Raw genomic sequence first — 23,042 nt, 5'->3', positions numbered from 1 at the left:
TATGTATTTTTCTAAATTCATTTACCCTCACAAGACTACAGGGCCTGCAGCAGAGAAGCTTCCCCACAGAATGATGCTGCCACCGCCATGTAAATGGCCAAAGGAGCTCAATTTTGCTCTTGTCAGACCATAAAACCTTCTTCCAGCTGATTTCAGTGTCTTCCAAGTGCCTCCTGGGAAACTCACTGTGCATTTTTCCTAACAGTTGCTTTCTCTTTGCCATTCTCCCAGCTGGAACTGGTGAAGACACCCAGACAGCAGTTGTTGTCTTCACAGCTTCTCAGATCATATTCATTGTATCTTCTAACTCCTTCAGAGTCCTCATAGGTCTCTTGGTGGCCCTCTCTCTAGTCTTCTTCATGTAGAATCACTTAGTTTTGTGTGGACGGCCTAGTCCTTGCAGATTTACAGCTGTGTCATACCGTTCCATTTTTAATGACTGATTTAACTGGACTCCAAAGGATATCTTCTTCTCACAATCCACTGACTTGTGCTTTTCAGTCTCTGTTCTTTCTGTCTTCATTATGTAGGTAAGGCTGCAGTACAAATTCACCATAAGCTGGACTCCCCAGATAAGGTGCATTTATACCACAATCAATTGAAACCCCAGACAGGTGATAATTACTGAACTAATTTTGTGATGTCTAAAACCAAATGGCTGCACCAGTGATGATTTAGGGGTGTCATATCAAAGGGAGCAGCACTGTGGCGCAGTGGGTAGCGCTGCTGCCTCACAGTTGGGAGACCTGGGGACCTGGGTTCGCATCCCGGGTCCTCCCTGTGTGGAGTTTGCATGTTCTCCCCCCGTGTCTGCGTGGGTTTGCTCCCACAGTCCAAAGACATGCAGGTTAGGTGGATTGGCAATTCTAAATTGGCCCTAGTGTGTGTTTGTGTGTGTCCTGCGGTGGGTTGGCACCCTGTCCGGGATTGGTTCCTGCCCTGTGTTGGCTGGGATTGGCTCCAGCAGACCCCCGTGACCCTGTGTTCGGATTCAGCGGGTTGGAAAATAGATGGATGGATGCTGTTTGGTCATGAAAATGTACCAAGCTTGTTTTTTGACTCAATTAATCTTTCAACCTGCTTTTGTAATTTGTATTTTCAATCTTTCAACTGTTTGTCAAATCAGGGTTAGTAGTTTCTTCTAAATTGTCTTCATTATTAGAACATTAGAACACTCTAGATGAGAACAGGCCATTCAACCCAACAAAGCTCGCCAGTCCTATCTACTTACTTCTTCCAAAAAAAACATCAAGTCGAGTTTTGAAAGTCCCCAAAGTCTTACTGTCTACAACATTACTTGGTAGCTTATTCCCTTAACAAGTTTCCAACTGTGTCCCCGTCTTCTTGATGAACTCATTTTAAAATAACAGTCTCGATCCACTGTACTAATTCCCTTTATAATTTTAAACACTTCAATCATGTCTCCTCTTAATCTTCTTTTGTTTAAACTGTATAGGCTCAGCTCTCTTCATCTTTCCTCATAATTCAACCCCTGTAGCCCTGAAATCAGCCTAGTCGCTCTTCTCTGGACCTTTTCTAGTGCTGCTATGTCCTTTTTGTAGCCTGGAGACCAAAACTGCACACAGTACTCAAGATGAGGCCTCACCAGTGCATTATAATGGTTGAGCATAACCTCCGTGGACTTGTAATCATAACCTCCTAGGACTTGTATTATTGAGTATGACACACATTTAGGCTTCCCCATTTCTTTGGATGCTTATTACATTAGTAATATAAATGTATGTTCTGTTCTTCCACTATTTTCTAGTTTCACCCAGTTTATGAGTGAGTAATTAATCAAATGTTACGACAGTAAGTAGTATCCACCATATCTGTTAGCGATGTTCTTGTACATACCTTTCAAGTAATCATATTCTTTTTATATTCATTGGTAATATCACTATCCCAGTGCAGGCTACCATTGTTCATCCTTTTCTACTAACTAACATTGCTCTTGTTCAGAACCTAATCCTCACTGCCGAACTTACTCATGATCCCCATGTTAATGCCTTCATACTAATCACTTGCCTTAATTATGATCCTCTCATCCACCACTGACCTTACTCAAGATCCTTTTGTATATACCTCCATAGTCACTTTTGACCTTACTCACCATAGGTTTAGATGGAGATAGACATTTTGAGTTAAGGTAAGTTATTTAAAGAAGACAAAAGTTTCAAGATAAGGTAGATGTAAGGTAGACTTAAATCATTTAAGTTAATGTTAAGGGTAAATTTACCTTAATGTGCTTAGTTTTGAACTTGAATATAATGTAGTTTTAACATAAGTAATGGAAGATTGTGCTCCACCCCCCTGTAAGTTAAATTTAATGGAATGTTCTTAATGCCAGTTCTGTATGGCAATAGTAAAGCTATTGATTTAAGTTGGACGGCTAAAGTGAAACATGAACTGTTAGTCAGATGGGCATTAAGGGCATATAGTTTTTTGACCGTTATGTATGTTATGTATTTATGTGCATTGAATAAGATAACAGATAGAAACATTAAGAAATGTAACCTAGATACTTACCATAGACAAAAAGTTTCCATTTTTCCCACTTTTGTGTGTATTATCAATCTTTTTCCTTATTTTTTGTGTCAACTGTTTGCTTTGAATTTCACTGAAATCTTTACAATAAAGACACTTGGACTGAATTTTGAACTACTTGGAAACTCAACAAATGCAGTTTCTGTAGTAATGCTCATTAAACATGGCACTGGAGAGTGGCAACATCTGCTTCTGTTCAATAATCCTCTTCACTAGTAAACTTACTCATGAATCTGTTGTTCATACCTTATGCAAGATTCTCTTATTTATACCCTCATACTCACCACTGACCTTGGTCACAGTCCTCTTGTTCAACTGTCTTCGGCCCACTCTTTTTATGGCAGTTTCTTTCTTTACCTTCAGTTCTTTTTTCTGTCTCCTTGGATAATCTCTATCGGTGATTTTTTTTTTCTTCTTGGTTGCAGGTCCCTAATGTTTTCAGAGTTACCTATTGTCATTGCTGACAGCGTTGCCAGCTCTTCAAATGTAACCACTGGTGTTTTGAAGGGGGGGTAATTCCTCAAAGGAACAGGAAGCTCATCACTCTCATAACTACTATGCAATCTTCTATTCTGTGCTCATCTTTGCCATTGTTTTTGGGAATATGCTTGTTTGCTTGGCTGTGCTGCGGGAGAAAAGTCTGCAGACCACAACTAACTACCTGGTAGTGAGCCTAGCCATAGCTGATCTACTGGTAGCATCTCTTGTCATGCCATGGGTGGTCTACCTTGAGGTAAGGAGCGTCTTCTCAATTAAATGTCCTGGATGAAGGATCAAGGGGAATTAATTTCTTTTTACCCCTTTATACTAAGCAAATTGTTATGTAAATGTGTGCTGCTTTGAGGTGTAATTCAAACCTTTTTTTCCATTAAATATGCTTTAAAAAGTATTTTCTCTGCAGAAATTCTCTTTCTTACATCAAAACTAGGTGAGTGTGTTTTTTTTATTATTATCTGGGACTGCAGTAACCTGTAAAATACTGCTGCTCTCATCTGCTTAAAAAATACCAGCACTACCTGTTATTAAAATATTGCTTTTTTGTTGACTTTTTCATGAATATGAAGATAGTTTCAAGCTTGAGTAATGAAACATTGCAGTGCAAGACATCTGTGTATCTTTGCACAGTTATTTTAATTTAATATAAAGTTTTATTATATAAAGATTGTACCACAACTTTGATGAGTTTACATCTGTAATTTTGTTTTACAGAAAATGGTGTAAATTTGTATACTTTGAAGTTCTTTAAAAATCTCCTTTTATATAACATATACTGATATTTTAGAAATGGATTTGCACACGAGCATATAAAATGAGTTGAGCATTGGTAGGCATGTGAGGGGGTCTAACTCATAGGTATTGGATTTCTACATACTTGGCCTTATGCAGGAAACATGAAAAACAGCTTAAGTTGAGATCCAGCAGGATGTAACTTATAGTTAGGACTAACAGCATTCCAGCACTCAAGAACAGATGCAGAGCAGCAGAAGGTCCATCCTACAGCTGATGTCTTGGTGTATACCATACCTGCAGAGATCCCTAAGGAATACTTAAAATGTTTGTTTTAGGTGAAGATCCTGTGTAGTCATCTGCACAGGAGTGCCAAAAGAGGTGATGGATTTGGCAAAGAATAACAGGAGTCAAGAAAGCTGGACACACTATGCTGAGTAGGGGAAGTAAAATTGCAATGGACTCACATCTCAAAACATCTTAATTTGAAGATTTGCAGTGTAGTGAACTGCTGTTGGTCAGTGATAAGCCTGCAACGTCTAGTTCAGAAGCAGTATCCTTGCAGCGTGAGCTAATAGCAGAACTCCATTAGTCAGTCAGGCAGAGACCATCTCTGAACATTATGAGTGAGGTGCTTCCTGGTGATGAGAACTGTTTTCTCTCTGTGTCAGCCCCCATCTTTTCTGTGCAGTGTCACCACTAGACTCCACAGTGCAAATGCTTTGTGGTATGAGTCGGAGGAAATTTACTTGACAACAACGATGGGACTTGCACTGTGGACGTTTGGAGTGTTCTAGTAATGATCTGATATTACCTGGGAGTATTCTGTTCGAAGCGTTCAGAAATGACTGACTAAAAAAGCTCTTCATTTAGGTGATGCTGCAAAGAAAATCTTTCCTGAGCCGGATGGTTCAGGTTTATGGCTGGACACAGAGCAGTTAACTACAGAGCAAATCTTCAGACTGAGATGCTTTGTGGTGTGAGTCAATGGAAATTCACTCGTTGACAAGTATGGGATTTGCACTGTGGACAGGTGGAGTGCAGTGGTGATGCTTTGCAGAAAAGTTGGGGGATGACGCAGAGAGAGACAAGCTGACATCACAAAGAAGAGCTCCGCTTACAGTGTTCAGAGACAGTCTCTGTGTGACTTACTAATGGAGTTCTCCCATTAGCTCATGCTGCAAGGAGACTGCTTCTGAGCCAAATGTTACAGGCTTGTGACTGTCCACCAGTTCACAACAATGCAAATCTTCAAACTAAGAAGCTTTGTGATGTGAGTCCTTTGCAATTTACCTTCCTCTATTTAACATGGAAATGGTCTCTGCATGGCTGTCTAAAAGAGCTCTCCATTTAGGTCACACAGCAAGAAGATCATTTCTGAGACAGATGGTGTGGATTCACAGCTGGCCACCAGCAGCTGGTCACAGTTCAAATCTTCAAACTGAGATGTTTTGTGGTGTGAGTCCATGGACATTCACTTGACGACAAGGATGGGATTTGCATTGTGCATGGGTGGAGTGTAGTGGTGATGCTGTGCAGAAAAAGTGGGGGCTGACACAGAGAGAGATCAGCTGATGTAACCTGGAAGCATTCCAGCAATGTTCAGAAATGGCCGATATGAGGCTGACTAAAAGAGCTCTCCATTTAGGTCACAATGAAACGAGATTGCTTCTGAACCAGATGGTGCAGGTTTGTGGCCAGCTAGTGGTAGGTGACCACAGAGCAAATCTTCAGACTGAGATGCTTTGTGGTGTGAGTCCATGGCAATTTACTGAAGGTAAATTATTGTGTAAGGGCAACAGGGTTAAGGAGCAGGGAAGCTTTCTTTCTTTTTAGGACAAGAACAATAAAGCTTTGTGTATTGTCTAGGTCAAGGGACAAATGGTTTATTCCTTTGTGTTATATCGTCTCTCTGTTCTCGACCATAATCAGATCTTCTCCTTCAATAAGATCTGGCCAGATACCAATATTGGAATGTTTCATACTGTACTGTTAGGCATGGCTTTATAGATGTATTTTAAGAGCTATATGTGGTTAGCTGGAATAAATAGTGTATGTATATTTATACAGCTGTACATAAATAAAGTGTGTGGCAAAAAAAAAAATCATGCTGAAATGTACTTTATACCCATTCATGACATGTTTCACACCTCCTCATGTCCAACTGTGTTTTTATGCAACTGTTGTGGAGCTTTCTGCAAATGAGTAGTTATGTCTTGATTGATGACTGTGTTTGACAGTTGATCACGGTTGATTTTCAATTAGTGTCACGCTACACTGCTAGGTGTCAGACTGCTGTCTGTGCTAGCATTGTGACCATATTGAGGGGTGGCCATGGGTTGTGTTCTTCTGAACTGTGCAGTCCTGCAGGCAAGGATTAACACCATAGATTAATTGCTACAATCAGATTTGGTGGTCCTCATTAAATAACCTAGGAGTTATATTTCAGTAAAAAAAATCAAGCTATTGATTGTGGGTAAAGATATAAGTAAAGTATGTGCTGGGGAATGCATAAAAACTTTATGTCAAATCAAAAGGCATAATGCATTCATTAATTTTGAGACCCACTTTAGGACAAGGTTGTGAAAGAAGGAGTAAGGCAGAAACAGGTCTTGAATTGGGCACCAGTTCCTTGGAGGGGACACTCATCAACATAGCCACAACATGTCAATTTAAAATCATTAGTCTGCATTTCTTTGGTATGTTGAAAGAAATTAATTAGGACACATAAAGAGTGTACCAACTATACACCGACTGAGAGCTATGAGGCAGCAAGACCTAACCAATGCACCTCAGCCCTGCCTTGGCATAAAAATTAACAAAAAAAAGAGAACATGTTTTTATATAGTACCGTGTTATTTGAAGAAATATAGTGTAATTATTTTTTACTATAGGAGTGTGAACACAGGCAGATTTATCAACTAAGTGGAATAGAGAGGTTTCTTCTCATGTGAGTAAAATTGATAAGCGTCTTACTTGCATGTCTTCTTCAGACTACTGGCAGTACAATTTTACAAATAACAGATAATGACTACCATGCAATACACTAAATACAAAATTAGTGTCGTGTGACCAATAGTGGGAGCTCTCAAATCAACCCATATCTTAAAATGACCAACACACCACACAGTTCAATCACAGGGGATTTATTTATAGGATTCCAGGTACAGCATTACAGAAACGGAAAACAATAAATTGACACTTCAGGGCCTGTCTTCACAATGCATAATATTCAGTGCCTGTGCCTTCTCCTTCTTCTCTCCTGTCTCAATGACACTGGTGGTTTTCACTTTTCTTTCTCCATTTCCTTGCCAGGCGAGTCATTTGCCTTTACTTCACTCAGAACATAAGAAATTTGACCAACAAGAGGAGACCATTAAGTCCATCAGGCTCATTTGTTTAGCTAATAGCTAAGATGTCCTAATATCACATCCTGATACTTCTTAAAGGTTGTCACGTTTCTGCTCCAACTACATGACTTGGTAGTTTGTTCCAGATTCCCACAACTCTGAGTAAAGAAATGCTTCCTGGTTTCAGTCCTAAAGGCACTTCCCCTTAACTTCCACTGGTGTCCTTGAGAAAGCAATTCACTCTTAAATTGAAAGAATTCAGCTGGGTCTGCTTTATCAATGCCTTGGAAAATTTTGAGGACATGGATTAGCTTCCCACACAGTTTTCTGTGCTTGAGACTGTGGAAAGATGGACAGAGTGGTGGTTTAACTTAATGGTTTTAGTGATTGTCGGCTCAATCTTCCAGATGCCTGTGTGAAGTCTGCACATGAATGAGTGCGTAGGTTTAAACAGAGTGATATATGGCCAGCAGTTTATCCTGGCCAATACCCCCATGCCGCTAGATGGAGTCCTCCCTGCAACATGGAGGTTCCCCGAATTCCATCAGGGCATCGTGGACAATGGAGTTTTACTGCACAGCCCTGCAGGATACCGTGGGGGCCGCCAGGGGATGCTGCAAGGAGGCACTGTGATTTCTATTACAGCCCAGAAGTACTCCCTAGTCACGGGGACGGAAGAAAGGAAGTACTTCCAGGCTGAGGAAAAAGGAGAGTTTTCCATCTGACACGGAAGTGCTATGAAATCATATGGACTGAGGGACAGAAGCACTTCTGGGTCAAGGAATATAAAAGGACTGTGGGAAACCCCAGCAGACGGAGCCAGAGTTGGGAGGGAGTGCGACAGAGCTGCTGGGAGTGGAGGATTGTGTTTATAATTGATTGTATTGATTTATTATTGAGTATTGTGGGAGTGGAGGTGCTTTGTGCACATTATTATTATAATAAATTTAATATTGGGACTTTTACCTGGTGTTTGGGCGTGTTGTCTGCGGGTTCAGGGGTCGACAGGGACCCATATTCCCACAACAGATAATTACAGATTAAGCTAGGGCGTGGTAATTAATAGGCTGGGAATGGAGCAAAATAAAAGGGAATGGGTCAGTGTGGGAATCAAGAAGCTTTTGTTCATTTTTGAAGAAGAGTAAATGCTAGTGGGAGAGGTATATGAAAGGAACATGAGTTGGGCAGCATTGGCTGAGCAGAGCAGTACTGAGGGCTGTGTGATGGGTTTGTGTGGAGACTACACTCTCATCCTCTGTGCATTGGAGCAGACGATAGTATGAGAGGCCACAGAAATATACTGGAGTAGGTAAGTTTAGACGCAGCAGCATCCAAGGAAGGGCAAGGCACCCTGGGAGTTATGGGTGGGGGTCTACTTTGTGGAAAAAGTGGTCACAGAGTGGAAGAGAAAATAAAAGAAAGTGAAGGATATTTGCCTCTCTAACTACTTATTAAAATTATTTATTTATTGGACACTCCAAAAACACTGATTGGTTTTAAGACACAATACTATAGATTAATCTTTTGGAATTATTTACCGACTTATTTGTTTGATGGCACTGTTTAACACTTTTGCCACAATTTATTCTCCTCTTTTAAATAAAGTTCCAGTCTTCTAATTGCAAAGTCTCGCTTGTCTGCCTCACTCGCACTCATCCATCCTGTTATGATTATTGATGTCCTGAATGAAGAAAGATGGCTGTGGGACAAAGGCATGACAGACACAAACCAGTATAACTCCCTGAGCCTGTCACAGTAGGATATGTCCTTTAGTCCTGAGATGCACTTGGTTGCTTTCCTCTGTCTGTGTGTGGTGACCAGAAGTGCACACAGTACTCCAGATGCAGCCTCACTAGTGCATTATACAGTCTGCCAGTGGTCTCAGCCAGTTCCTGGATAGCATATTGGCCTCTTGTTCGGGTAGCGGTCCCAACCAACCCCTGGATAGCACATTGATATATATATTGGACTGCTGCCTGGGGGAAAAAAATCTTGCAGTGCACAACTGTGCCCTACTGACCTCAACAATGGTATAAAGTACACATTGAGCACTAGACCTCATTTTCATGCTTGGTCACCACAATTTTATTGTTGTTTTATGAAGTTATGTTTCCATCACTCCAAAATCATCGTGGTATTTGTAAAATACAGTAGTTATTGAAATTACTGCAGCAGCTCTCTGGAATTTATCATTTTCAGATTGCTTTGCAGTTGCTGTCTATAGGCATGGACAGTAAGGAGACTGTGGAAGATTGTGGGTTCTCTTCCCGGATCCTCCCTGTGTGGATAGCGCTTTGTGTACTGAGAAAAGCGCTATACAAATGTAATGAATTATTATTATTATCAAGAAACAGAACCAAGGACTTGTGTAATCATAATAAGATTCCAGAAGTGCATGTGTCATTATCAGATTTAACTGTTCAAAAATGCTAACAAAGATGAATGAGTGTAATTTAAAAAAAATGTTCACCTTTCTGTGTAAAGCAGAACATTCAAAGAAAAGTCATAAAATCAAAATCAGTCCTTACTGTCGGTTTCCGTCACTTTGGAGACAGATTGTCTTTCCATCAGGCGACCATCAAACTCCAGCTCGCCGCTTTAGAAGTCTTTTACATTCACTCCAGTGGTTTATATCTCCTACACCATTTCTTGGTGACGATGCCCTTTGCTTCAGAATCCTCTTCTCCTGTCCACCTGCTTCCCCTCCAGTCGGTGCCCAATCCCACCTCTACTTGCATCACGGTTAGCCCCCATGCCACTTCAACATTTCCACTAACCATAGAATGTTCATGAATACTTCTGGACCTCTGTCACCCATGTAAACTTGGCTTATGCGCTGAAACATAGGTTCTTAGGCAAACATCAGGATTTATAAAACAAAAACTAGGCTCAAAAATTTCAAGTTTCAAACATCTGTAACTCATACGGGGCCTTTTTTAGTGTTGGCATTTTACCAAGTTAGGTGACAGCACAGTGACATGAACAGAAAATCTCGTTTCATTGCATATTTCAATGATGTGCCCGTCACATTCTGATTTCCGTCCAGCCATCCATGTTCTACATCTGTAATGGAACAGGCCCCATGTGATTTCTGTGCGATGGTCTCTGTAATCGCAGCTACAAGACAATGGCTCTAGGACATCTAAATCGGATTATAAAACATCATGACGCAAAAGGATATAAATGCCATCACCTTTATTCAAATGACAGGAAACATTGCGTTTTTAAGTTGTTTGTCTGCATATTTTAATGGTGGCAAATTAATCAGTTTTTTAATGTATGACATTAAAAAAATTATCCATCCATCCATTATCCAACCTGCTATATCCTAACTACAGGGTCATGGGGGTCTGCTGGAGTCAATCCCAGCCAACACAGGGCACAGGGCAGGAAACAGACTCTGGGCAGGGCACCCGCCCACCGCAGGACACACACACACACACACACACACACACACACCAAGCACACACGAGGGACAATTTAGAAGCGCCAATGCACCTAACCTGCATGTCTTTGGACTGTGGGAGGAAACCGGAGCACAATAAAAAAATTATGCATAACATAATATTTGGGTGTGATTTGAAAGTTGGAGCGTTTTCTGCTATTTGCTTGCTTCATCGAAGTGACGGTCACTTTTTTGTTTTTTTTAAATATTTTGTCACAGGATTGTGCATGACATTTAATCGTTCGTGCTGAATACTAACAATCTGCTGACAGGAGCATCTTTTGGATGTGTGAAAGAAGAAAATACCGTAAGCAACATATTTAAGTCGAAATAAATAACCTAAATTGGAGATAGTGAACTACCCTGTAATTGAAACCGTAGAGTATTTCTCTGTTTTAAGGATTGACAACATGCAAGTGCGAGTTTCTTTGGCCAGGAAAGATTATCCAGATGATCCATCCATCCTCTAAACCAGCTTATTCAGGGTAGGGGGCAGCTGGAGCCTATCCCAGCAAGCAATGGGCTCAGGCCAAAACACATTACAGGAGGAAACACACACACACACAGGACAATTTAGCTCCATCAGTTCGCCTAACCAACATGTCTTTGGACTGAGGCAAAAAATTGGAGCAAACCTTCACAGGCCCATATACAAACGTGGGAGCACCTGGGATGTGACCCACAGACTTACTTTGAGACAGCAGTGTTATCGCAGCCTCACTGTGCACCTAATTCATTGATTAACATTTACCTTAACTTTGGTCTTTAAATTTAAGGAAAAAATCTCTTTGTTTGAGACTCATTTTACTAACGTAGTACATCCATTGGAGAGAGGGGTTTGCATGCCCCCCTGGTCACTACTTAAACTTTGCCAAATGTCAGTCATACCTCAAGTTCACATTCACTGAAGTTCCATTCTCTGTGTTCTCCAATTGTCACTCAGGAACACGGCCAAATTTATATGGTGATTAGATCATGAATATTTGAAAAGGACATTACTGGCAGGAGGTGAGGAGGAGTTACTAAAAGCGTGTGCACAAGTGCATAGTTGATTTAAGACTGATCAAGGAACTTGCTGTGGGACCTGGTGTATGTACATTTTTTAATAAATTCAATTTTTTTGTGCTTTTGCTGCCTTTCTAGCATAAGCAAAAGTTTAGTATGGCATCCCAGCAAGGTTTTGTACACAAAACCCCAGGTGTTCAGCACAAACCTCAGCTAGTGGTCCCCCAAGCTAAGCCATCCTTATTCTTCACTCTCTGTCCTCTTGCAACTCTCAGTGGCATGCAGTGCTGCTGCTCCAAGACACTTACCAGGAATCAAGCAACCAAGCAACAATGTACCTAAAAATACGTTTTTCTATAACACAGTGAACAGAACTTAGTATTGGGTGTAAGACAGGAACCATCTCTGGACTGGGTACTGGGGCACGCACACACACACACACACCCACACATCATGACTCCCATTGTAGAGGCACCAATTAAACTAACATCTTTGGGATATGGTAGGATGGTCCATGTAGAGAATATACAGACCCCACATATGCTTAGATCTGAACCTGGATCTGTGAGATAGCAGTGCTAGCCACTACATCACGCCAATTCAGTTAACTTTATTAGCATATAGCAACCCTCACTGAAGACAGGCTCAGATCACATACACAGATTTGCAAATATATACTGTAATTCTATCAGAAATGTACAAAACCATATAATGTTACTTTTTTTCACATTTTCACACAAGTATCTATTCAAATGTGTGGTAAAAGGTAGAACTTTGAATAAATTATACAGAAAGCAAGCTAACAGAAGAGAGAAGTAACAAAATACAATGTCACACAACCTTTTGTCTAGTTGAAGAAAAAATGTTTTCAGCTAGCACACCGCTTCCTTCAATTCATGGTCACTCGGAAACAACAAGCTCTTAGAACATCCTTGAACAGTCCAAAGAAATGATAATGAGATGGATCAAGGTTAAGACTGTATGAAGTGCGTTCTTAGATTTCAGAGCGTAGGAGTGCTTCAAGAGTGTAGGTAGTGGAAATGACATCGAAAAACAGTAACAAAGAACATTGTGATGTACTGTACGCTGTTTATCCAATTACAGTACTTCCATATTGAATCTCTTCTTTGGTGTGTGTGGTGGGTAGAGCATCCATCCATCCATTATCCAACCTGCCGAATCCGAACACAGGGTCACGGGGGTCTGCTGGAGCCAATCCCAGCCAACACAGGGCACAAGGCAGGAACCATTCCCGGGCAGGGTGCCAACCCACCTGGGTAGAGCATGTTGACTAAATTACAGGAGGAAGACACCTAAATGGACAAGGCCAAATATGAGTTCAATATTGAGAGGGTCTGTAGTTTAAAAAAAACAAAAACACTGAAACAGATCTGTGCAATGTACTCCATATGTTGTACCCAAACCTATGACCTAATGGTGATCTACCCACATAAATGAAAGCATCACAGAGCGAAAGGTGTGTTCTTTATAACTTTTGGGATGCATTGTGGTCATGTTCAGTATTAGGTGAGAATGCCAATACTTTTGATAACATAACACAAATTTCTCAGATTCTGACTCTTGGGGATCCACAGCATTAAAAACTAGGCAAGAACCCAACCTAGACCAATACATCCACACTCACTCTTACATGTCCTAATTCTGTTAACTGTAGTCTTCTGTGTGTGTTGTATATATTTAAACAATAATAATACCTTTATTAACACAATAAACACTTAAGACTTAAGTCAGTCATTATCCAACCTAACTACAGGGTCATGGGGGTCTGCTGGAGCCAATCCCAGCCAACACAGGGCGCAAGGCAGGAAACAAACCCTGGGCAGGGCGCCAGCCCACTGCAGGGCACACGCACTAGGGACAATTTAGGATCACCAATGCACCTTTGGACTGTGGGAGGAAACTGGAGTACCCGGAGTAAACCCACACAGATTTGCAGTTTGGAGAACATGCAAACTCCACGCAGGGAGGACCCAGGAAGAGAACCCGGGTCTCCTTACTGTGAGGCAGCAGCGCTACCTCTGCGCCACCGTGCCGCCCCATTTAAGAGTGATAAATACAAAAACAAAGTAAAAAGAAAATCTCTGTGTTGTGATTTTAGGGTTTTACAATAGGCAGGACCCATTTTTGTATGTTGCATTCATAAAGTATTTTAATTTTCTCCTTGTTATAATATTTTAGTGTTTTGTTGACATCACTACATCACCATTTTGTTGATCATTTCTTCTCATTAGATAGATAGATAGATAGATAGATAGATAGATAGATAGATAGATAGATAGATAGATAGATAGATAGATAGATAGATAGATAGATAGATAGATAGATAGATAGATAGATAGATAGATAGATAGATAGATAGATCCAGGTGTGAGGCGTCCCTCTTCTTTATGCTGCCTCCCCAGCACACCACTGCTTAGAAGAGGGCGCTCGCCACAACCGTCTGATAGAACATCTGCAGCATCTTATTGCAGATGTTGAAGGACGCCAGCCTTCTAAGGTAGTATAACCGGCTCTGTCCTTTCTTACACAGAGCATCAATATTGGCAGTCCAGTCCAATTTATCATCCAGCAGCACTCCCAGGTATTTATAGGTCTGCACCCTCTGCACACAGTCACCTCTGATGATCACGGGGTCCAGGAGGGGCCTGGGCCTCCTAAAATCCACCACCAGCTCCTTGGTTTTGCTGGTGTTCAGGTGTAGATGGTTTGAGTCGCAGCATTTAACAAAGTCCTTGATGAGATTCCTATATATTTATATATATATAGTCGCATCGTTACGTCCAAAATCATGACACATGATGTCTTCATGCCAACAGTATTTATGATGGTGGAACGCTTTTGGTAGGATCCAAGTTTCTGGATTCCAAACTAAACACTGTTGATGTGTTAGTGAGAGTAGAACGTTTTTGCAGATGGCTTTAGGACTTTCTTGTGTGTTTTTGACTTTTTGGTATTTGTTTTGACAAGTCGTTTGATGTTCAACCTCCCTGATGATTGCTATAACTGAACTCTTTTATATAATTTTTGATATAAGTACATATTTTCCTCAATGTTATTTTAGGCAGTTTTCTGCATTACTTAATATGTAGATTTGTATGTGTTTTATTTTGTTATGAATCATCAGCCATCAGTTAGTCTTTCCTATTGTAACGGAACATGGTGTGGTTGCTTGAGGCATGTCCTCATGAGACGTGTTGATTGCCATTCATAAACTGGCAGCAAGAGGCGATCATTGTCCAAATATTGACTTTTACCAAATAAATTTCTAAGTGTTTCAGGTTTGAAATTAAGACTAATTTATTGACTACAATTTTGGTTTCCACAAAAGATACAATTTCTCTGGTTTTCCATTTTAACGCATTCTTGGCTTTGTTTCTTGCTTCTGACATGCCATTAATTGCCAGTGTAGTTTGCCTTTAATCCTTTTTTGCATTAAAGCCATGTTTTTTCATTCTCAACTCCAGATCCCATTATTTTGTCTGTATGTCTTTTTCTCCACCAAGTCCTAACAATCTGGGTCAGAGTCATGGCTGCATTTATAAAGTGGAACTTGTCAACTAGCTCAGGGGTAGGCAACGTCGGTCCTGGAGTGCCACAGTATGTGCAGGTTTTTGTTCCAACCCAGTTCCTTAACGAGAACTCAATTATTGCTGATGAAGCACATATTGCTTAAGTGACATTTTAATGCTTCATTTTAGTGGTCTCGCTTGTTAAGGTTCTCCAACCTTAATTGCTTATTTCAATCTTAAACTGCTGCATTCAGTGTTTTAATTGCTCCTTATTAGCAATAAGATGTAAAAGACAAAGCAGCCAGCAGTTCTCCAGCTAGCTTTTTTCCAATTACATCTGTGTGTGTTCATCATGCACGGTTTGATTTAATAAAACACTTAATAGAAAAATGTGACAGACTGAAAATGATCTGTTTTAGGCTTCAAATCATTTGGATGATATCCTTGGAAAGGAAAAAAATCTACGATATAAAAGCCTTACATTGCACAGACTAACAAGCCATAAAATTAAATAAGATCTGAGATTGGCAATGATTGGTTTCTAATTAAGCAATTGGGTTGAATGAAAACCTGTAGCCACTGCGGCTCACCAGGACCGACATTGCCTACCCCTGTTTTACATCTTATTGCTAATAAGGAGCAATTAAAACACTGAATGCAGCAGTTTAAGATTGAAATAAGCAATTAAGGTTGGAGAACCAACAAGCGAGACCACTAAAATGAAGCATTAAAATGTCACTTAAGCAATATGTGCTTCATCAGCAATAATTGAGTTCTCGTTAAGGAACTGGGTTGGAACAAAAACCTGCACATACTGTGGCACTCCAGGACCGACGTTGCCTACCCCTGGACTAGCTCACTGAAGTAGCACTTTACACTCCAGTTCTCACTTTCCATCTATCTCTTTCTCATTTTCTTTCAACCCTGGTCTCATCTAGCTACAGGATGAGCATCTGCATCAAACTCTTCTCCTATCTCCAGACCCAACTGTGCCTCTGGCACAAACTGGCTTTAAATATTCAGTCACATCTTAGGTCAAACACATTCTTTTCTGCCACTACAAGGAAATTGAGCAGGAAGATAATAAATAGAGAAGACCAAGAAATGAAATGTTAATCAGTCATCAAGCTGATATTTTGTCAAGGCCAATACAAAAGTCACAGTCAAAAACAATAAGGTAAAGTTTGTTGCTAAAAATTCCAACTAAGCACTTGTGAGAAAGGTTTTCAAAATATTCACAAACTTGTATATTGGAGTACATGCAACTTTGGTTTAAATACCGTCAAATACCCAAAAGATGATACTAAGCCCTGGCAAGGGTTCTTAACGTCCCTGAGAATTAACTGACCAATATTCAGTTGCTGATCACATAGAACTCTGCTCCACTTGATATCGTAGAGTGCTCATCTGAATATTTGCAATCAACACCAAGATGTGCAAATGCTGTGAATCCACCTGGGACTTCATCTTAGAATTTGGCTCCCATTGTGGCAGTTTAATCCTCAAAGCAACCCATGTCAACAAAGGCCAGATGCAGCATGATTGGACACTCCTCCTCAATCCATTTGTAGGAATGGTTTCCTCAGAAACTGAGTTGTTACATAACCCTTAGTGGATTCTGACTTCTATGTTTTCTCCAAATAAAACCATTTCACCAGTATGGTTCTCTCTCTTTCTTGGAATTATATTTTGGGATTTTAAGACTGCTCTGTGCTAATGTGATGGTACCATTGCCTTCAGAAAACTCATGCCAAGTAGCCTGTGAGACCAGTACTTCAGTTCCTGTATCATCCGGCCAAACATTATGATGAAGCTGCAAAAGATAGCATCTTGATAAGTTTGGTATAGAAATGGGTAAAGATGAGTGTCCATCATGTCTCCATTAAAAGATAATGTGTTAGGCTCAAATATAAAAAATAATCATACATTTATATAAAGACAACATTATATGTGTAATTTTTTTATCGCCCATGTCTGAAAATATCAACTTTATGGCAACATGATTGGCTTGTTAGGACAGCAGGTTATAAAGTCGATATTTTCAGACATGGCCAAGATGTTTAGCTGCTGTTCAACCAAACATTGCAATGGATGAGACACATAATGCAAGTGACTTTGACCATGATTAAACTGTTTGTGCCAGACAATGGCAGTTGCAGCGTCTCTCCTGGAATTTTCACACACTGCATTCTCCGCAGTTTACAATAAATAGAAAATATCAGATGAATGGAAGTTCTGGCGGTGAAAACACCTTCTTAATTAGAGAGATCAGTGGAGAATAGTCAAACTGTCATGAATACTTTGTAATTTTCCTCTGTACTTTATTTTATTTCTTTTTTCCTGTTGGGAATTGTTAAGTTTAGTATCTGATCCTTCAACTAGAGTCAGTTTTTGAACCATTTTAAAGTAGCTAAATATTGATCATGTCTTGGCATGCCAGGGTTTTGTGACAATGAATGATGCCACTGTCACAACAGTATCAAGGTTGTACACTTCCTCCTTCGCCAAGAGGCTGTATTCAAACAAAGCATTTTCGCTTTGTAAGTAACATGTGTTGCCATTAGCATTTAATAAAGTGAAATGTTTCTTCAAATTTTGCACTTTGGGCTACGTTAACTTTGTATTCTCCATCCATCCATCCATCCATTGTCTCCCACTTATCCGAGGTCGGGTCGCGGGGGCAGCAGCTTGAGCAGAGATGCCCAGACTTCCCTCTCCCCGGCCACTTCTTCTAGCTCTTCCGGGAGAATCCCAAGGCATTCCCAGGCCAGTCGAGAGACACAGTCCCTCCAGCGTGTCCTGGGTCTTCCCCGTGGCCTCCTCCCGGTTGGATGTGCCCGGAACACCTCACCAGGGAGGCGTCCAGGAGGCATCCTGATCAGATGCCCGAGCCACCTCATCTGACTCCTCTCGATGCGGAGGAGCAGCGGCTCAACTCTGAGCCTCTCCCGGATGACTGAGCTTCTCACCCTATCTTTAAGGGAAAGCCCAACACCCTGCGGAGGAAACTCATTTCAGCCGCTTGTATTCGCGATCTCGTTCTTTCGGTCACTACCCATAGCTCATGACCATAGGTGAGGGTAGGAACATAGATCGACTGGTAAATTGAGAGCTTCGCCTTGCGGCTCAGCTCCTTTTTCACCACGACAGACCGATGCAGCGCCCGCATTACTGCGGATGCCGCACCGATCCGCCTGTCGATCTCACGCTCCATTCTTCCCTCACTCGTGAACAAGACCCCGAGATACTTGAACTCCTCCACTTGGGGCAGGATCTCGCTACCAACCCTGAGAGGGCACTCCACCCTTTTCCGGCTGAGGACCATGGTCTCGGATTTGGAGGTGCTGAATCTCATCCCAGCCGCTTCACACTCGGCTGCGAACCGATCCAGAGAGAGCTGAAGATCACGGCCTGATGAAGCAAACAGGACAACATCATCTGCAAAAAGCAGTGACTCAATCCTGAGCCCACCAAACCGGACCCCCTCAACGCCCTGGCTGCGCCTAGAAATTCTGTCCATAAAAGTTATGAACAGAATCGGTGACAAAGGGCAGCCCTGGCGGAGTCCAACTCTCACTGGAAACGGGTTCGACTTACTGCTGGCAATGCGGACCAAGCTCTGGCACCGATCGTACAGGGGACTCAGAGGTGGGCTCCCCCATCTCTGGGACTGATGTCACCGAGGTGGTCAAAAAACTCCTTGGTGGCAGGGCCCCGGGGGTGGATGAGATACGCCCGGAGTTCCTCAAGGCTCTGGATGTTGTAGGACTGTCTTGGCTGACACGCCTCTGCAACATCGCATGGACATCAGGGACAGTGCCTCTGGATTGGCAGACCGGGGTGGTGGTCCCCCTCTTTAAGAAGGGGGATCGGAGGGTGTGTTCCAACTACAGAGGGATCACACTCCTCAGCCTCCCTGGAAAAGTCTATTCAGGGGTCCTGGAGAGGAGGGTCCGTCGGATAGTCGAGCCTTGGATTCAGGAGGAACAGTGTGGTTTTCGTCCTGGTCGCGGAACAGTGGACCAGCTCTGCACCCTTAGCAGGGTCCTGGAGGGTGCATGGGAGTTTGCCCAACCAGTCTACATGTGTTTTGTGGACTTGGAAAAGGCATTCAACCGTGTCCCTCGGGGAATCCTGTGGGGAGTACTCCGAGAGTATGGGGTACCGGCCCCCCTGATAAGGGCTGTTCAGTCCCTGTACTTTGTATTCTCTAGGTTTGTTAACTTCCCACTCCATTTTCTCATTCTGTCTCTGGCTTTTTCACACCTGTCAGAATACAGACAGTTGAGGAGCAGTGGACCAGGTTTAAAAACGTTTTAATATAATGCAGGACAGGTAGATACCTAAATTTAGAATTAGTAGGAAATTTTTGAAAAACCCTCTATGGGTTAATAAAGAGTTGAAAAAGAAGCTGCAAAGGAGAAAAAAGGTCTCTAAGGTTTATAAGACTAATAACTCCAAAGTGAATCGCAGGGCATATAAGAACATGAGAGCCACAATTAAGAAGGATATCAGGGTGGCTAAAAGGCAGTTAGAGAGGAACATAGCAGATAAGGCGAAAGACGATCCTAAGAGATTCTTTCAGTATTTTAGTAGTAAAAGAACAGTCAAGGAGAAGGTGAAGTGAATCAGGAATATTAAAGGGGAATTAAAAAATGCAGACATTGAAATACCAGGTGCTCTAAACTTGCATTTTTTTGAGGTCTTCACAAGTGATAGACTGGACAACCTTCCAGCGGTAAAAGTGACTACTAAGGAGGTACTGAGTGATTTGAAAATTGTAGAGGGAGAAATACTCAGAAGTATTTAATCCTCAGATTAAATAGGCTGAAATTAAACAAATCCCAAGGATGAGATAATGTTTACCTTTGAATATTTAGTGAGTACACATATAAACTCTTGATGTATATGTTTAGAAAGTCGCTGTGCACTGGAGAAATTCTGAAGGAATGGAAAATGGCAAATATTATCCCACTATATATAAAAGGTGATCAGGCTCATCCAAGCATCTATAAGCCAGTTAGCTTAATGCGCATGACAGAAAAATTAATGGAAGGAATTATTAATGACTAGACATTAAGCCCGTTACAATAATGGGCGCCAGAACAGTAGTGCATAAACATTAGTAGGATCAGTCTATATTAAACGGCAAGGGACCGTCTGTTTTCTGTTACAGTAATCCTGGCTTGTATGTGGCTGTAATATGTGTGCCTTTAATTTTCTCTCGCAGTAATACGTCTCGCCAGCAAGTACTGTGTAGTTCCCCATCAAGTATTTTAATCTGTGCTGGCGTGCAGCTGATTATTGTATGTGTGGCGTCTCCCCAGCAACGGATTTTATGTGCGCGAAAATAAATCTACTTTTAAAAGTCATCCGATTGTAATATCATGAAAATTCGTATATTTAGGAAAACCCCTTCAACGACTGACAGTTTACACTTTACCGGGCCAAGTTTGTTAATAGCAAATCTGACATCCTCAGAGTGAACACTTGCACAACAAACACTAATCCAACCTCTTTGAGGAAGCTGGTCTCCGCATCTCAGTACCCGATTGGATTTTTCGTGCGTTATGTTTTAGGTCTTACCTCATTTACCGAAATCCGATTGGATCAGCCGCGTGATATTTTATAGGTCCCGCCCTCTCTGTCTTGTGTGACACGTCAGGCGGCCTTTGAAGCATCTCACCGTGCCCCGTGAATGCACACTTCACCAGACGACACACACATGGACACATGGACGCACACAGGGGTTTTATTAAAGATGATAAGATTGAGCAGCACATGGCAAGAACGGGAGATTTACTGAACAGTCAGCATGGGTTCAGAAGAGGGAGGTCATGTTTTACCAAAAGTTGGAATTCGATTCAGCAGAGGGTGGTGGTGTGAGGAACCTCATCAGAATTGGCCAATGTTAGGAGTGGTGTTCCACAGGGGTCAGTGCTACGACCACTGTTACATTTTATATATATATATATAAATTATTTAAATAGGAATATAAGTAACAAGCTGGTTAAATTTGCAGATGACATTAAGCTAGGTAGACTGGTAAATAATCTGGAATCTATTAAATTATTACAGAGGGACCTGGACAGCACACAGGCTTGGGCAGAGTTTTGCAAATTAAATTTTATGTAAGTAAATGTAAAGTATTACATGTAAGAAGTAAAAATGTTATGTTTGAATATACAATGGGAGGTCTGAAAAACGAAAGTACACCTTATGTGAAGGAGTTATAGTGGACTTGACACTATCAACTGCCAGACAGTGTTCAGAGGCCATTAAGAAGGTGTGGTGCCTGGCGGGCATCCATGCCCGGCCGGGACGCCTAGGAGGAGTGGAGGAGGGCTTGTGCCTCCTCCAGGACACGAGGGGGCGTCCTCCCTGGTGGCTTTGGGGACCACGGGTACGGAGCTTGGAAGCTCAGCCCTGTAGGGGCCCGTGGTCACCGCCAGGGGGCGCCCCAATGCCTTGGGAGTGTTGGCCCTCAGTACTTCCGCCACACCGGGGAGTACTGGGGGAAGAGACTTGAGGGCACCCGGTGGACTTCCGGCTTCACCTTGGGAGCTTCCGCCACACAGAGGTGTGGCTACGGAGGCCCTAACGATGCACCTGGAGCCCATCCGGGGTACATAAAAGGGGCCGCCTCCCTCCAGTCAGGGCGAGAGTCGGGAGGAAGAAGACGAAGCGTGTTGGAGAGGAGTGGAGGCGGACCAGGAAGAGAAAAGGCATTGTGTTGTGGCCAGGACTTGTGAAAGGGTGATTGGTGCTTTGGCACTGGGTTTGTGCACTACTGACTTGTAAATATAATGTATAATAAACGTGTGTTGGGTGACATGAACGTGTCTGCCTGTCTGTGTCCGAGCCAGTCTCCACAAAGGCTAAGAGAATGTTACGTCACATAGCACGATGTGTGGAGTCCAAGAAGGTTATGTTCAAGCTTTATAACGCACTGGTGAGGCTTCATCTGAAGTGCTGTGTGCAGTTTTGGTCTGCAGGGTACAAAAAGAGATGAGCAACTACACTCATTCCAGGACTACAGAGAATGAATTATGATGAAAGATTAAACAAAGGAAGATTAAGAGGTGACATGATTGAAGTGTTTAAAATTATGAAGGGAATTAGTAGAGTGGATTGAGACTGTTATTTTAAAATGAGATCATCAAGAACATGGGGACACATTTGGAAACTTGTTAAGGGTAAATTTCACACAAACAATAAGACATATTTCTTTACACAGAGAGCCATAGACACATGGAATAAACTACCAAGTAGTGTGGTAGACAGTAAGACTTCAGGGACTTTCAGAACTAGACTTAATATTATTTTAGAAGAATTAAGTGGATAGGACTGGCGAACTTTGCTGGGCTGAATGGCCTTTTCTTGTCTAGATTGTTCTGATGTTTTAATGTTCTAATGGTTTGAGCAAAGACAAGTCTCACAAATATTCTAATACCAGCTCTTTGCAAAATGGAAGTGCAGAACCACATTTCAGAGCACACAATGAATCGACCTACAAGTAGATTAGCTACAGAGCAGATATCCATGGCAGTGTCCACTCCTGTCAACTAACATCAAGAACATGAGACTACAATGGGCACAAGATCACCTAAAAAGGGTTACTAAAGATTGAGAAATGTGGCCTGGCCTTGCAAATGTCAATTCCTGCTATGACGTGCAGATGATTCCAAATTTTGCATATACTGCATCACTGAATGGAACTGTCTTGTGTTGTACAGTATCAGTGCTACAGACTGGTGGTATTATTACTGTAATTATATGGGGAATGTTTTTGGCTGAGGTTAGGTTTCTTAGTACCGGCTGAGTGTTATTTGCATGCCACAATGTGCCTTAGCATTGTTGTTGACTATGTGCATCCCTTTATTGCCACAATCTGCCCTTTTTCAAATGGATACTTTAAGCAGGATAGATAGCCATGTC

At 41.8% G+C, this 23,042-nt stretch overlaps 1 protein-coding gene across 1 annotated transcript in view; it reads left to right on the top strand.

Annotated features, from left to right (window-relative positions):
* Positions 1-3,052: 3,052 nt before the first annotated feature.
* Positions 3,053-23,042, top strand: part of drd3 (dopamine receptor D3) — a gene marked incomplete at its 5' end in the record, with an annotated part of 52,392 nt that continues 32,402 nt past the window's right edge. The window contains one exon of the mRNA XM_051926653.1: positions 3,053-3,280. Coding sequence (XP_051782613.1) covers positions 3,053-3,280 — 228 coding nt within the window. The remainder of the gene's footprint in view (positions 3,281-23,042) is intronic.

Source organism: Erpetoichthys calabaricus, chromosome 4 (genome assembly GCF_900747795.2).
Source record: "Erpetoichthys calabaricus chromosome 4, fErpCal1.3, whole genome shotgun sequence".
Taxonomy (NCBI): Eukaryota; Metazoa; Chordata; class Cladistia; order Polypteriformes; family Polypteridae; genus Erpetoichthys; species Erpetoichthys calabaricus.
Note: the sequence above shows the minus strand (reverse complement) of the source record. Positions and strands in the feature narration are given on the sequence as shown.